We start from the raw sequence: 13,789 nt of genomic DNA, 5'->3' as shown, positions 1-13,789 counted from the left end.
CAATCCAATGGTCCAAACAAAAAGCCCCAAATTGGGCTAACAAGTTCAAGTGACAAACATCATAGTATGAGTTGGGATTGATTGCATTGACATGGAAATGGCATGTAGTAGCTAGGGGAACTAATAGAATTTCGATTTGAATCATATAGTAGTGGTAAACATAAACATAGCATGCCCTACAACTCAGTTTGGTGCAAAATGGCATGATGTTAATAGAAAAATTAAGGAATACATATGCTAGGTATGGGATGGAGGCATAGCATCAATGGATGGCTAAGAAGATCATAGGTTAATCATGTGTAGACACTTGGAGTGGTGGTTGCAGCACCATTTCCAATGTCTCACCAGCAAGATAGGAATAGAAAAGAATAGAAAATGGTAGGATATAGAGTGGAATGGTGATTCATACCTTGGTGTGGAAGATGTATACAATAATCAATAGTAAATAGTGAGTTTTTGATGAGGTGCCCTTCACATTAGCCAAGGAGTTACTTTGGGAATCACTCCCCATGATTTCAGGTGAGAAAATGATTGCAATAGGGCTCAAGGCTCGAGGTTATAATAAATAGAATGAGAATATTCCATGGAATCATTAACTTGGCAGATTGGGAAACTTTGGTCGATGGTTTTGGTCAATGGCATTGACCAAAAGGATTGACCCCATCGACCAAAAGGATCGACCAAAATGTTTCTCAGCAGAAAAACAGGTTTAGTTTAGCAACTTCAAGTAGGGATTTGAAAGGCTATACAAGGTCAATTTGAGTGAGATTTTATTCCACAATTCAATCGATAAGTCTAGTTTCGGGGAATACCTTCGGATTGTGTACAGTAGGTCATTAGGTACATCAACTAGATTAATCTTCTCTGATGTGCAGACTTTCCTTAAACACTGACAATGCATTTAAGCAAGGGGTATCATCATCAATGTCCATAGGCTCAGTCTCCGAATCATGATCATTAATCATAATGGTCCATAAGTCTCTTCTACCACCGCTTCGGGTCTTCGGACCTAAATACAACAGTGGATCCGGGTTAGGGTCAGGGTTAGAATAGGGCTGGAAATTACACTTTCGGATTTTGAAAATACTCAAAATTGGAAAGTTGTACATAGTATCTTGAATCACTGCAATCCAAGCTCATACGAGAGAGATATACCCAAAATACTGAAGGTAGGTCTGTTTACCCGATTTTCAGATTTATTACCAATTTTGTTCATTAGACCTCCACCTGTTTCCAATTTGGCTAAGATTTCACTTTTCATGATTTCTTGGGCAGCAAGATTGAATGCCATGATTTAAAAGCCACCAATATCTAATATATTTGCCAACTTTACTCCATATTATCTCTAATATCTAAAATCACCTTATTCCTGAAAAATACACAAAAATACTCAATTAGCTCTCTTCAATTAAATAAGTATGGGGAATTAAATCAAATAAATAATGGTAAATGCATGCTTATCAAATACCCCCACACTTGAGTGTTTGCTAGTCCTCGAGCAAAATGAAACAATAAAAGTAATACAGAAAATAAAGAAAGAAAAACCTAACTCACTTTCGTAGGAATCACGGTTGCACTTAGCATGTGCAACAAGCATTTAAACCCCTAGGTTACCATAGTGGACGAGTTGTGTCTCGTGAGTGTTTGCAGAGAATATATACACATTTTTAGGCATTTGATAAAACTTGATTTTAGAGGTAGAAAATTTGAAAATTGTACTAAATTTACTAAAATTGCCTTTGTTATGTTGAGGGCACGTTTGGTATGGGCCAATGAATAGTGTATGTCGTTTTTTTATTCTCAAAAGAACGCCAAAAAGGTTGGTGAAATGGGTCGTTATTTTGTTTTTAGGAAACAATTTGGTCCAATTTTCATGTATGATAAGGGTTTTTGCAAAACTTCTTTGACTTGTTTTGTCATTCTCAAAAATAAAAAGCACATTAAAATTACATCAAACCCAACTTCATTCACACGCAATTTTTAACCCACTATCATCTTCATAAGAATTATTTATTTATTTATTATTATTATTTGTTTTTTGTTTGAAGAAAGTCTCAATAGTCTCAAGTGTTCTTAGGACAAATTTGACCAAATTGTCAAAATTTTGCTCAGAAGACCACCATTTTTTGATAGAAGCGGTAGAAAACGATTATTGCAAAGAATATCATTATAAAAAAAGACCGTTACAAACACACACTTAGAGTACCAAATTCCATTAATTCCCCTTATAAAACAGTGTCACTTAATTCCACCCCGCACCCGATTTTGCTTCAAGAATAATTGTTGTGTCGAAAGTATTTATTGAAGCAACAATTTTCATAAATTTCAATTTATATTGCAAAATTCATGCAAAAATAAATGGTTTATCAAACGGTTTTTGGCCAATTTTTATGCTTCTCGAAACAAGAAACACAAAAAATGGTTTATTTGGTGGGTTATCAAACGGGTCCTTAGCCAATCCATTGTGGTTGAATTTCGTTAATTTTGTTCTCTATGGATTTATGATTGTTGGATTGGCATCGAACTATTAGACTCATTGATATCTTAAATTATATTCCTCATGCTCCTTCACCCTAACAAATATAACGCAGAGTTGCTCTAATGGTAAAACCAATGATTCTTAGTGAAGAGGTCGTGGATTTAATTCTTGCCAACAACATATATTCATCCTAATATATAAAATCGACCTGTTAAAAAAAAAAAACAGAAAAAAGGAAAAAAGAAAACAGAAAAAAGAAAAAAAGAAATAAAGAGAAGAAAAGAAAAACAAAAAGAGCAAATATAACCACAATTTGACCAAAAACAAATATAACCACATTAATAAAGACTATATATATATGTAATTAACATAATAAAGACTACATGAGCAAGTCCTTTTAACTTTCTAAGCTACATTTAAGAGGCCCGGCGTGCGTGCGTGCGTGCGTCTAGAGGGAGAGAGGGAGGGGTCGTTGGAAGTTGGTGAAAGAAACGATTTCTCCATAAGTTATTTAATTTTTCCTTGCTATTTGCTATTTTTTTCGAATTCTCGATTCTTGCCGAGGATTAAACACCAACGACAATCTAGGGTTTGTATTCTGGGAATTGTTGGAGGTAGTTTCAATAGCCCACTGAATGTGCCTGCTCCCAAATTTATCTATTTGATGAATTCGCGGACATTAAAGTGAATACCATCCGGTTATCCAACTAGGCGGGAAAGAAAAGTCCAACCAAAATTGTGTCTCTCCTCTCCCCGTTCGCAGTTCTTACATTTATTTTTGTGAGAATTTGTTGAGATTACAGAAATCGAGTCGAACATTCGAACACCGATTGGGGATCGGCAGTTGGAGTGCGAAGACCGAAGTTTAGATCGTCGTTTATTGATTTTGCTGGACTGTATTCCGTTGAAAAGGTAACTCCGGGTATTGATCTCCCATGACGATTCCTGGTTCTGGTTACCTGGTGGACAATGAAGCGAGTTGCTTGCCGTGCACGCCTGAGGAAGAAAAAAGGATAATAGAAGAATTGACAAAAGAGGCAGAATCCAAATTGAAAGAAGGGAATTTGTATTACGTTATCTCCAGCAGGTAAGATCTTGGAATGGATTATGTAGCCGCCTGATTCTTTTTGTGATTAAAATTGATTTCGCCTCGTCATTATCATATCTTACGTTGTTATTCATTTATGCTGCTTTCTTGATCCACATAATCGTTGAATACACTACTATTTAGCGTTGAGTGGTCATATTTGCGTTTTTGTATCTGTTTCTTACTAAGCTGGATTTTCTACCTTCTCTGTTTTACCTACCTTCATATCCTTCGTTTAACCCTATGGTGCATACCTAGGAGAAAATCTGTTATCTTTTTTATGCCTCTGATGGTTTATCCTTTTTTTGATCAAGATATATGTTGCAGCTAATGTCGTTTTCAAGCAGATGTTAGTCTTGGCTTTTCGAGCTAATTGTTTCAAAATCCTTTATTTTCTTGCCCAGGCAGTATACTTCCGGCTTTCATCTAGAAAAGTGACGGCTGGTAAACATGCAGCCGTATGGATATTAAATTTTGTTAAAGAATTATTTGGTTGCCCTAGATTCTTAATCTTTTTGACAAATTTCTACTGAAACAACTTTTTGTACATCGAGGAATAGATTCTTGTTTTCCTACAGTGTGCTTTAGAAGGAAATAGACGTTGAGAAGGGTTAGACTGATTCACTCCATTTTCATTGTTTGAGTGAAGTGGGTACTTGTTTTTCTGAAGATTTGTGCTACATTTAGTATGCATTCCTGGTTTGGTTCATGGGTTGATAGTGCCACGAAATCAAACCAAATACTACTTTAACTTCAAAATGTCCATACAATTCCATGCAATTTCAATCGATAGCTGTATTAGTTCATTCTCCTTAACCATGATTTAGAGTGAAGATCCTAGAAGGGTGATACCAAGGACTTAAACGTTGAGTATGGAAAGTAATGATAGTAATACATTAAATTAATAATTAACAGGTGGTCAGTGAAGGGCCAAGGTTGTACTTGCAATTTCTTGGAGTGCATGCTAAATACAACCTTAGGTTCACAAAAGTTAATGTGGTAGTGGGCAGAGACAGTTATATCACAATATTCCTTACCTGGTTTGGTGGATATTTATACCTCTCCCTGTAAAGCCTGCTGACTGATCTGTTAAAAGTTTAGTAACATTTGTTCAGTTTTATAATAATGAAGTACAACTCTGTGTTGACACTGAAGTAACAAAAGAAAAATCCCAAGTTTTTTTGATAGAACTGTTTCCCTGGATAGCAATTACCGTTGACATTTTGTACTGCTCATATGAGTTTGATGTCTTCACTGCTGATTTGAAATTGCACTTAATTACTTCAAATAAGTGATATATTAGTTGAAGGGTTTGTTTTTGAGGTGCCTATTTTATGAGAAGGTGATGTCAAACTGAATGAGTAGCAGTGGTAAAAATGTTTGAAAAGATGAATTGTAGAACGTGAACAATTCTGGGATGGATGAACCACTCTAAATCTTGGAATTGGATGGGAAAAACCATGTTTTGTTTTGCTTACTTACTAACATATAGAACCATAATTGCTGATGAGGATTTCTTTTCATTGATATCTATCATCTGCATGGAAGTTCAGCAGTGAAAATCTAAGTGTTGTAGTGTATCTTTCTCAAAGGGTGTGTTCGTTTGACAGAGAAGAGTGGAAAAGGTAAAAAGTGGTGACAAAATTGTACTTACTTCCCACAAATTACAACAGATGTGATTGCTTGGCTAGACAACCTGACTAATGCATTTATTCTTGTATAGTCAGGTGGCACCTCACCTTTTCCCAACCCATTTGCCTTAAGTGTCCACTCAAATCGGTGGTACTTTGGCGCTATTGTGGAAAAGGCCCTTTTGATTCCCTCTCTTGTCAATTTCCTCTCCTGTATAATTCTTCCCCATATCTATTTCCTCTTTCCTACTAATTCCATCCAACTACAAAGTGTATATTACCATAATTTTCTTCCCTTGTCAAGCCAACCCACAACAATTGGAGCCCACCCTCACTAGTTTACCACTCCTTTTTAATCATCAAACAGACACATCCTAAAGGAAAAAGTGTGTTCTGATAGTTTTGTATAATGAATGGCGTGTTTATATATCTTACCTAGTTAAGACTCATTATTTCAAGCAAGGTTTACAATATTGGTATTGTATGGGATAGAGCAAGATACACAAGATATTGGTTAAGAAACATATTAAAGTGCTTAAGATGCATTAAAGATACAGGTTGAAGGATAACACACTTCTACCAAAAAAGAAAGAAAGAAGCATAACACACTATAAATAGGTAATGTATCACCTTTTGAATATGATGTATAGCAAAGAGAAAAAAGTATAATGAGATAAGTGCATTCAATTGATTATGATCATGTTCTGTAGTTTGCAAGAGATGTATTAAGCATATTGATAGGTATTACCCGTGTATCAACCAAAACCAGTCATGCATCAGTGGGTGTTGACAGGTAGGGTAGGATAATTGAGACCTGGATTACAGGTGGTTTGCCTCTGGAAAATGTATTGGCCTTAGCATACTGGTACTCTTGGACATTTTTTTCTCCTGTGACTAGTTGGACAATGTCTAATTTCTTACTTCTAATCACTACCTTGGTTCTATATTGAAAAAGACTTGTTATTTATAGTTTCCTCATGTATTAGTTTTTCTGTGTGTCTCCCTTACACTTAGGAACATTTGTGAAGTATATAGGGTCCATTTGAATACATGCATGTCGAAGCTGATAAGTGAATTTACTCTTTGCATATCACATTTCGCCTAATTGGATTATTGATCATAAGTTGATAGAAGGCAAGTGATCCTTTAGGTTGATGAGTTGGCATGGGACATCTCTTGGTAACAGTTCCAGTTACCCTTCAACTTGACACATTATTAAATTAATTGACTTGAAGATTCTTCATTTTAGCAAATTCTACATCCATTCCCTAACTTAGAAAAACTGGATCTGTTCTAAGTTCAATTTCTGGACTTGAGCATGCACCCTTGCTGATATAGGATCATTACCATGGATTGCCGTGAAGCCAGCTGGAAAACCTGATTGAGAACTGGGTCCAGTAGGATTGGTTTAATTTAGGAATTTGTACTATTTTATAATTTCATTTGTTGCTGGAGTTCTAGGGTTTCTTTCCAGCTTTGAGTTCTAATCAGAGTCATTAATAGTATATTCATATTTTCTTCCTATTTCAATCTTTTTGTCTAATCATGAGTTTTTGTAAATATCCTTGTAATCCACTATGGAGTATGGTTGATAGTGGAATAAGTGTGAAATATGTGGTCAAAGGTTTGAGCTGGTGCATGTCCAATTTTCTCCCCTCTCCACTCCCACCCTCTTCCTTTTCTTTCTCCCAAGGAGAAACCCCTTTCATCCCTTCTGTCTGGAGAAGAAACAGCCCTCATTTTGGTGGGGTTCTCACCCCTCATTTCCTCCTCATTTCTTCTTCACATGTTGGGCAAGGATTAGCCATCCGTAGGTGACCTTAAATTGTGAAGCTCAAACCAAATCTTTTCCTGTGGTCGAATGTCTAACTGAGATCAATTCTGATCTTGATTCCATTCCCTGGAATGGTTTCTGCAGAGGTATCTCCTTCATAGTTGCTGCTGCTTAGTTGTTATTGGTGTGTGTTCAAGAGATTTTATCAGTACTGACTTCCCCTGGAGACAGCATGCTCAATTGAATCACCTAGGAGTTCTCTTTTGCATTGTGCGGAATTTTCACTGTGTCAGTTCATTTTGATTAGACGATGATACTTCTTTTTTCTCCTCCTAATTAAACCTTTTTACAGCTCAAGTCCCAAAGTTACCCTTCTTCTTGTTTAAGCCTTTACTCAGGTAATCTATTTTCTTCCATGTTACTCCTAAATCTATGCAAATACTTTTTGTGTCACTCCGTTGTTCCTACTCAAATCGCTTTATTATTTCTGTTAATTACTTATCTGCCAATCGCCCCAATCCTACTTTATAATTTCAGGGTATTATAAAATTTTGATTGTTTCAATGTAGCTTGGTTGTTGGTACCAGAGTGGGCTCATGGTGAACCCAGTAGGGGATTTGTGACCTGGGTTCTGCATCACTTGCAAATGCTTCTAATTTGAGCACAGTCATTATGACATCTAGGTGAACCAAGGAGCAGAGGGGTCCTGGATTCAGAGGCTACCCCACCAGGGAACTCACCATCTAGCTCCTTGAAAAGGCACTATTGTCACAAGACTCACAATTAAATCTTTTGGGTGCATAAAATTTTCATTGCAAAAGCCCTCCTAAATGGTGTATAACTGAACCATGGAGTCGCAACTGAATGTTTGAATCTGTAATCATCAAGTGTCCTGAGATTGATGCTTGTTTTGGTGAAGAACTGAAGATAAAATAGGGAAAAAGCAACGTAGGATTTAAGATTGGGAGAATAGCAATCATCGGAGGAGTTGATGATGTAAACCAGGCCTAGGGTGATGGTAATTTGTTAATTCCCTAGGCTTAGGGTTCAGCTCAGGAGTTTCCAGAAGTAGAAGGAAGGGTTCCTAAGGGTTTTTTGGGCTGTTCAAACCTGTTGTAACTGAGTTTCAGATCTGAAATGATCGTGAAAATAGGGGTCCTAGGACTGGTTTTTAGTTTCGGCTAGGGTGGAAGGTGGGTTAGGATGCTGGTTCTGCTTCTCATCTCAGAACTGACTTCTATCACTCTATCCTCAACTAGAATGGATCTAATTGATTAGAAATTAATGAAATCAGTTTCTGAAAATTTCTGCAAATTCCTAAGATTGAAGATGAAGTGCGGGTTTTTTGTTAAACGTCAGAATTGGACAGGTTTGGGGAAATAAGAGTAGGAATGGACTCTAGAGGCTTGGGCGATTGAAACAAGGGTAGTTAGGAGGGCTTTGGGGCTGGGACTAGAGGTTTCCTAGATGGTTTAGGATTTGCTGCCGCTGGAAGAAGAGGAAGATGGAAGAGCTTGCTGGTGCAAGGGGAGGGAGGGAGATGACTTGCGAGGGGAGGAGAAGGGAGCACTTAGCAGAGGGGAACTGGGGCAGGGGAGGCTACGGCCAGATGGGGAAGGGCTGTGAGAGGTGTGTGGGCTAGGGGAGGGGTGGGGATGATTTGTACTTACTTGGAAGGTGTTGGAGCTGGCTTACGCGGGAAGTCGAAGAACGAAGTTGTTTTAATTGAAGAAGCAGAAATTCTGAACTCAAAACCCAACCGGCCCCCCGAGAAGGGCCGGGTCCACAATCAATTAACATCAAAACTGAAACAATTACAAAGAAGGCTATTTAAGCCTGGGAAGCAGGCACTAACTCAACTTAGGATGTCTCTTTCTGAAAAGACTCCTTTACAAACTTACTTGGACTCTTGAATTTAAAATACTGACTTACTAAATAAGATAGGAAACCTATCCTAACTCAACGGGACTCTTTTAAACTTAACTTGACTCTCAATTAAACTTATCTAAAACAAATCCAAACTAGACTCAAACTGGAATCTGAAAGACTCAATCGCAGACTCTGAATTGGAGGCGAATCCAACTCTCAAGAAAGGCAAAAATGCCTAAGCTAAGGGGAATTTGGCCAGGTTAGGGAGGCCTCTTTGACCCATCTTGAGGGCCAGGTTAGGGAGGCCTCTTTGACCCCTCTAAGTGGAATTTGGCCAGGCTAGGGAGTTTTTGTGTTCACATCAGTTGAGTAAATTGAATTTGATAAGGTGGAGTGGAGCACAGGAATATTGGGATTGATGCTTGTTTTAGGGAAGATAAAATAGGGAAAAAGCAATGTTGGATTTAAGATTGGGAAACTGTGAACAAAGAGGTGGTGGTTGATTGCTAGACTGATGGAAGAGGAGATAATTTTCCTAAAAGTTAGGATCTGAAGTTGAACAATCAATAGAGGAAGGGGAAAGAAGTAGGAGAGGATGGAGTTGAAAGTTGGGATAAACCTTCCCGATAGTACAGAGAGAGAAAGTTCGGCAAATTGAAACCTCCGTTATCAAATCAAGTCCAGTCCACCATATATGTATTTAATTGTGGAAGATCAAAGGAACTCTCAGCTCAAATTCTGTTGAACTATCTTAGACTTTCTTAAATAGGACTCAGAGTTGTAGATGACCAAACCTTTTTCCCAGTAACGAACTACTTAACTACTAATATAGTATTTTAAAGTTAAACTTCTCATCAATTTTCCAATGAGACTTTATTTTCCTAGCATTGCTAACAAATAACAATAGGATAGGATGGTTCTCAATAAAATATTAATTTTGGTGCATCCTCTAAAACTCCCCACGTTAGTCTTTATACTTCAGTCTGTTACTGATTTAATATGATAAAACAACATGGTCTAAAGCAAATTATTGCTTAATCTTCCCAAACTTAAACTGAGTGAGCATCTGTTGTGGTTTGACCGGGATTCGGCTGATAAGTTTCAAGTGTAGACTGTAGACCTTATTCATGTTACTAAGAGATGATGGAAGTGATATTCATTTTAATTTTTTGTAGTATTAGAATATAGTTTTAAGATTTCAGTTGGAAATGCATGTTTGTTAGTATCTGATAGAGTGATAGCTCATGAACTTGGATTTCATTGCAGCTTGCAATGACCTACTGAAGTTGTAACGTGATGCATAACAATAATGTAATTCTGTTCAGCTAGCATCATGCATATTCACATATTATTAGCAACCCCATCTAGTTGGGATAATGCTGAGTTTTGTTCCTTGGATATATCATTAGCATGACTAGGATATAACCTTACGTTTGATGGTTAGCAAATTTCTTGATTCTAATGGATGCTGCTTCCCTCTGTCTCCTTCTTTCCACATCTAAAATTAAGATACTGTGGTCATGTTAATACAATATAAGGAAATTCTTGGATAATTCTGTTTCATTTTAAGTGCTAACTTATGGATATTGCTGTTGACTTTTAGTAACTATGCTCTGATGCTTGGATGCTTGTGCAGATGGTTTGTGAATTGGCAAAGATACAGTGGACAAAATACAGGTGATAGTGCAATGAATGAGCATCCCACTGGTTCCCAACTTTCAAATGGATTTCCTTCAAAAAAAGCAGATAGACCTGGACAGATTGATAATACTCATCTGGTTAAGAGTGGCAGTGATGGTGAAGTTAATGACCTGGAACTTGTCAGATCGTTGGAGGAAGAAAGAGATTATGTTTTGGTTGCTCAAGAAGTCTGGAAGAAGCTTCATGATTGGTAATCATATTGCTTTTTTTCTTGTAAGATTAGTCATAGGCATAGTTTCATTCTCTCTGTTGTCTTCTCCTTGCAGGTATAAAGGAGGACCAGCATTACCTAGAAGGTTGATTTCTCAAGGCGTCCTTCAGAAGATCTTTAGCGTAGAGGTTTACCTTCTCTGCCTTCACTTGATCGATTCTAGAGACAACAGCCAGTCAGTTATCCGGATAAGTAAAAAGGTAATTTCTCTTTGATTTTTTATTTGTTTCACAATTCATTGTTAGGGATGGTCTGGGGGAGCTCTGGGCTACTTGATACCACTTGTCTGACCAAAATATTGAACTGGTCTATTAGAGGTAGGTGGGGCAGGAAATATGAAAAAGAAGTTCAATGACATTCCTTGTGTTTCAAAGGAAAATTTTGGAAGACTGACTTTAGATATTGAACTTTTTGTTTTTCTTTACCTTTTATCTCATGAGATTGAGAGAAAAACACTGTATGGTGGAGGTGGCATAAGTTAATGATTTACCAATATACAGAAGCTTTGGAAAATAGAGGTAGCAGAAATTTATTGTAATTTATACTTCATTTTGCTTCTAATAAAATTTGTAAAGAAAATTTTATTTGAACAAATGGACATAAATAAAAAGGAGTGATCAAACGGGACAAAGCAACATGTGATTAGGTATATTTAAACGAATAGAAATGCAATGTAGCCTTAGATGGAAGAGGTTCAACTAAGGACCAACAACAGGATCTCTCAAGAGCCATTCAAATGGTTATGGTTTGATTTGGGTTCAATGGTAGACAATGATAATGAAAGTTTGAAAGATTGTTTGTGGCGTAGGATGGTTAACATGTGTGTCACTTGGAATGGGATTTCTATAAAATTTGGTATGTTAATGGTTAGGGTTTTGAGACCAAGTGTCTTGATTAGGGTTTTGGGTGATCAGTTACTGTCAAGTTTTGGAGGGTGTAGTGGAATATTTTAATAGGAGTTTTTTCAAGTTTGAAATGAGTCGGATGGAAGTATGAGGTTTTGTAAAGTTAGGGTCTTAGGATTTTGGGTAGTTTGATGGGGTAACCAAGAACATAAGTTATAGTAGTTTGATGGAGGCAAAATGTAGAGAAAAATTAGATAATGTGTGTGGGGTGATCCTTAAAGTTTAGGACAGTTCTGATTGTTAGATTGATGTAGTTTTAAGTTTGAATTTTTTGGGTTTCTTTTGGGGTTCGAAAATTCAAGAAGGGAGTGGATCTTGGATGGTAGTTTGAGATATACTCTTGACAGGGTAAAGGGGATGATGTGTGTAGGCTGGGGACAGCTTGAATGATAGAAGAAATTCTTAGGAGGAAGAAAACAAAAGAAAAGAAAATAAGAAATCAGGCTGCGATGCCAGTCCTTGTGCATTGCTCAACACCACTAAAACTCTTACAAAAAGAAGTCATCTTATTAAATCAGATTATCTCTAATTAATGGGTGGTTCCATTATTTAAGAGTAAAATTTCCTAATTTGACTCATAAGTCATAAAAGAACATCCTAATTAGTCTAACAGACTCAATATGTTTTTAAAAAATAATAATAATTCTAGCTAGCTATAGAGTTTCCTAGTCCGACTCAAACATGGAATTTAATTACTAATCCATATTCCCATGTAATAGCATTATCCCAGTTATGGGCTTATAAATTAGGCCTGTTTCATCAATAAACCCAAAAATAAGAAGCCTAATATCTGTACAATCCACCCAGTGACCAAATAAATAAAGTATTCCAAGTTCCAGTTGACCTTTTTGGATATTTTTAACTGCATCATGCCATGTTCCATTGTGACCTGAATGCCATGGATCCATCAAATGAAACCTGATCTGGCTACTGAATGGCCCTAATAAGGATGGATGGAGGCATGGTGATGCCAGATTTCATCACTCAAATAGGCTTTGTATAGTGGGAATAAGTCTAATGTTGGTTATACTTATACACATGTTGGGCCTTCAAAGTTCAATCCCAGGGGGTTTCTATGCATAGGTCCCCTTTAAGGCTTTAAGGACCTAAAGTAGGGGGTAATTAGGTTGAGTATGAAATTAGCTTCTATACTTGGTTTAGTTTTATGATTTAAGATTGGGCTTGCTGATCTGAACCAGTGGTTCAGTTAAGTCATTTGATTATTCTGTTACCTAGAAGAGGGGGAGGGAAAAAAGGGGGGGGGGGGAGGTGGAATCTTTCATATTTTGTGTGTTTGTGTGCCTTTATTTTTTATTTTTTCAATTCATAGGGCAGTTTCACTCCCTCCACGATTTTGGAGAAGCTGTAAATTGTTAGACTCAACCTAGGAATACAACTTCTTGTCTGCATAGGATTTAGGCCTTGTGGGCATATTATAAATAAAGGGATTTGTGGTGGGGGGGGAACCCAACTTGGATTTGATAAAATTTTGTGCAAAGCTGCTGTCTTCCTCTTTCTTGTAAGAGTTTTTAGCCTAGCAATTGATCTAAACTCGGGTGGGATTGGTGTGTATATCCAGTCAACTCCTTGGTGGTGTGAAGCCCAGGAGGTATGCATTCAACTATTCAAGCTCCCTCTTCCTTATTCTGAAGAACATAACACCGTTCAAATTCAATTGGATTCGTTTACCTGCTGTCCAGCTTTAGAAACACAAATTACCCTACCCATGTTTGCTGGTTATACAAGATTCTCTGCAATTGGCCCCAGTTGATCCTTTTGATCTAAGTTAGATTGCACTTGGCATGTCTTTTCACTTACTCAACTTCCTTTTGTGATCACAATTGATGTAACCCAATTTTAGGGCTAGGGCTTCACGAAAGATTTCCCTAAAATTTAGGGTTATCCCAGAATCTTCTAATTGAACCAGAAAATAACTCACAAAGATCTAATAGGTGATTTTAGGATTACTTGGAAACCTAAGGGGAGTATTATGGGAAGATTGGAAAGTTGTTTAACCATATCCCATGGGATGATCTTGGGGACTAAAAATTATCCTAGGTTTTCTGGGAAGAAGAATGAGATAATTTGGACTGATATGGTTAGGTTTAGAGAAGATTGTGAGGATGATTCCT

General features: G+C 37.1%; 1 protein-coding gene across 2 annotated transcripts in view; it reads left to right on the top strand.

Moving 5' to 3' along the window:
• Positions 1-2,884: 2,884 nt before the first annotated feature.
• LOC149030301 (ubiquitin carboxyl-terminal hydrolase 9-like) overlaps positions 2,885-13,789 on the top strand; it is a 37,808-nt gene continuing 26,903 nt past the window's right edge. For both annotated transcript variants that reach the window (XM_089142574.1, XM_089142575.1), the window contains exons 1-3: positions 2,885-3,566; positions 10,477-10,731; positions 10,808-10,952. In XM_089142574.1, coding sequence (XP_088998700.1) covers positions 3,415-3,566; positions 10,477-10,731; positions 10,808-10,952 — 552 coding nt within the window. In that variant the 5' untranslated portion in view covers positions 2,885-3,414. The remainder of the gene's footprint in view (positions 3,567-10,476; positions 10,732-10,807; positions 10,953-13,789) is intronic.

The sequence above is a fragment of the Hakea prostrata genome, chromosome 1 (assembly GCF_041222555.1).
Source record: "Hakea prostrata isolate BN-2017 chromosome 1, UWA_Hpros_2, whole genome shotgun sequence".
NCBI classification, from domain to species: Eukaryota; Viridiplantae; Streptophyta; class Magnoliopsida; order Proteales; family Proteaceae; genus Hakea; species Hakea prostrata.
Note: the sequence above shows the minus strand (reverse complement) of the source record. Positions and strands in the feature narration are given on the sequence as shown.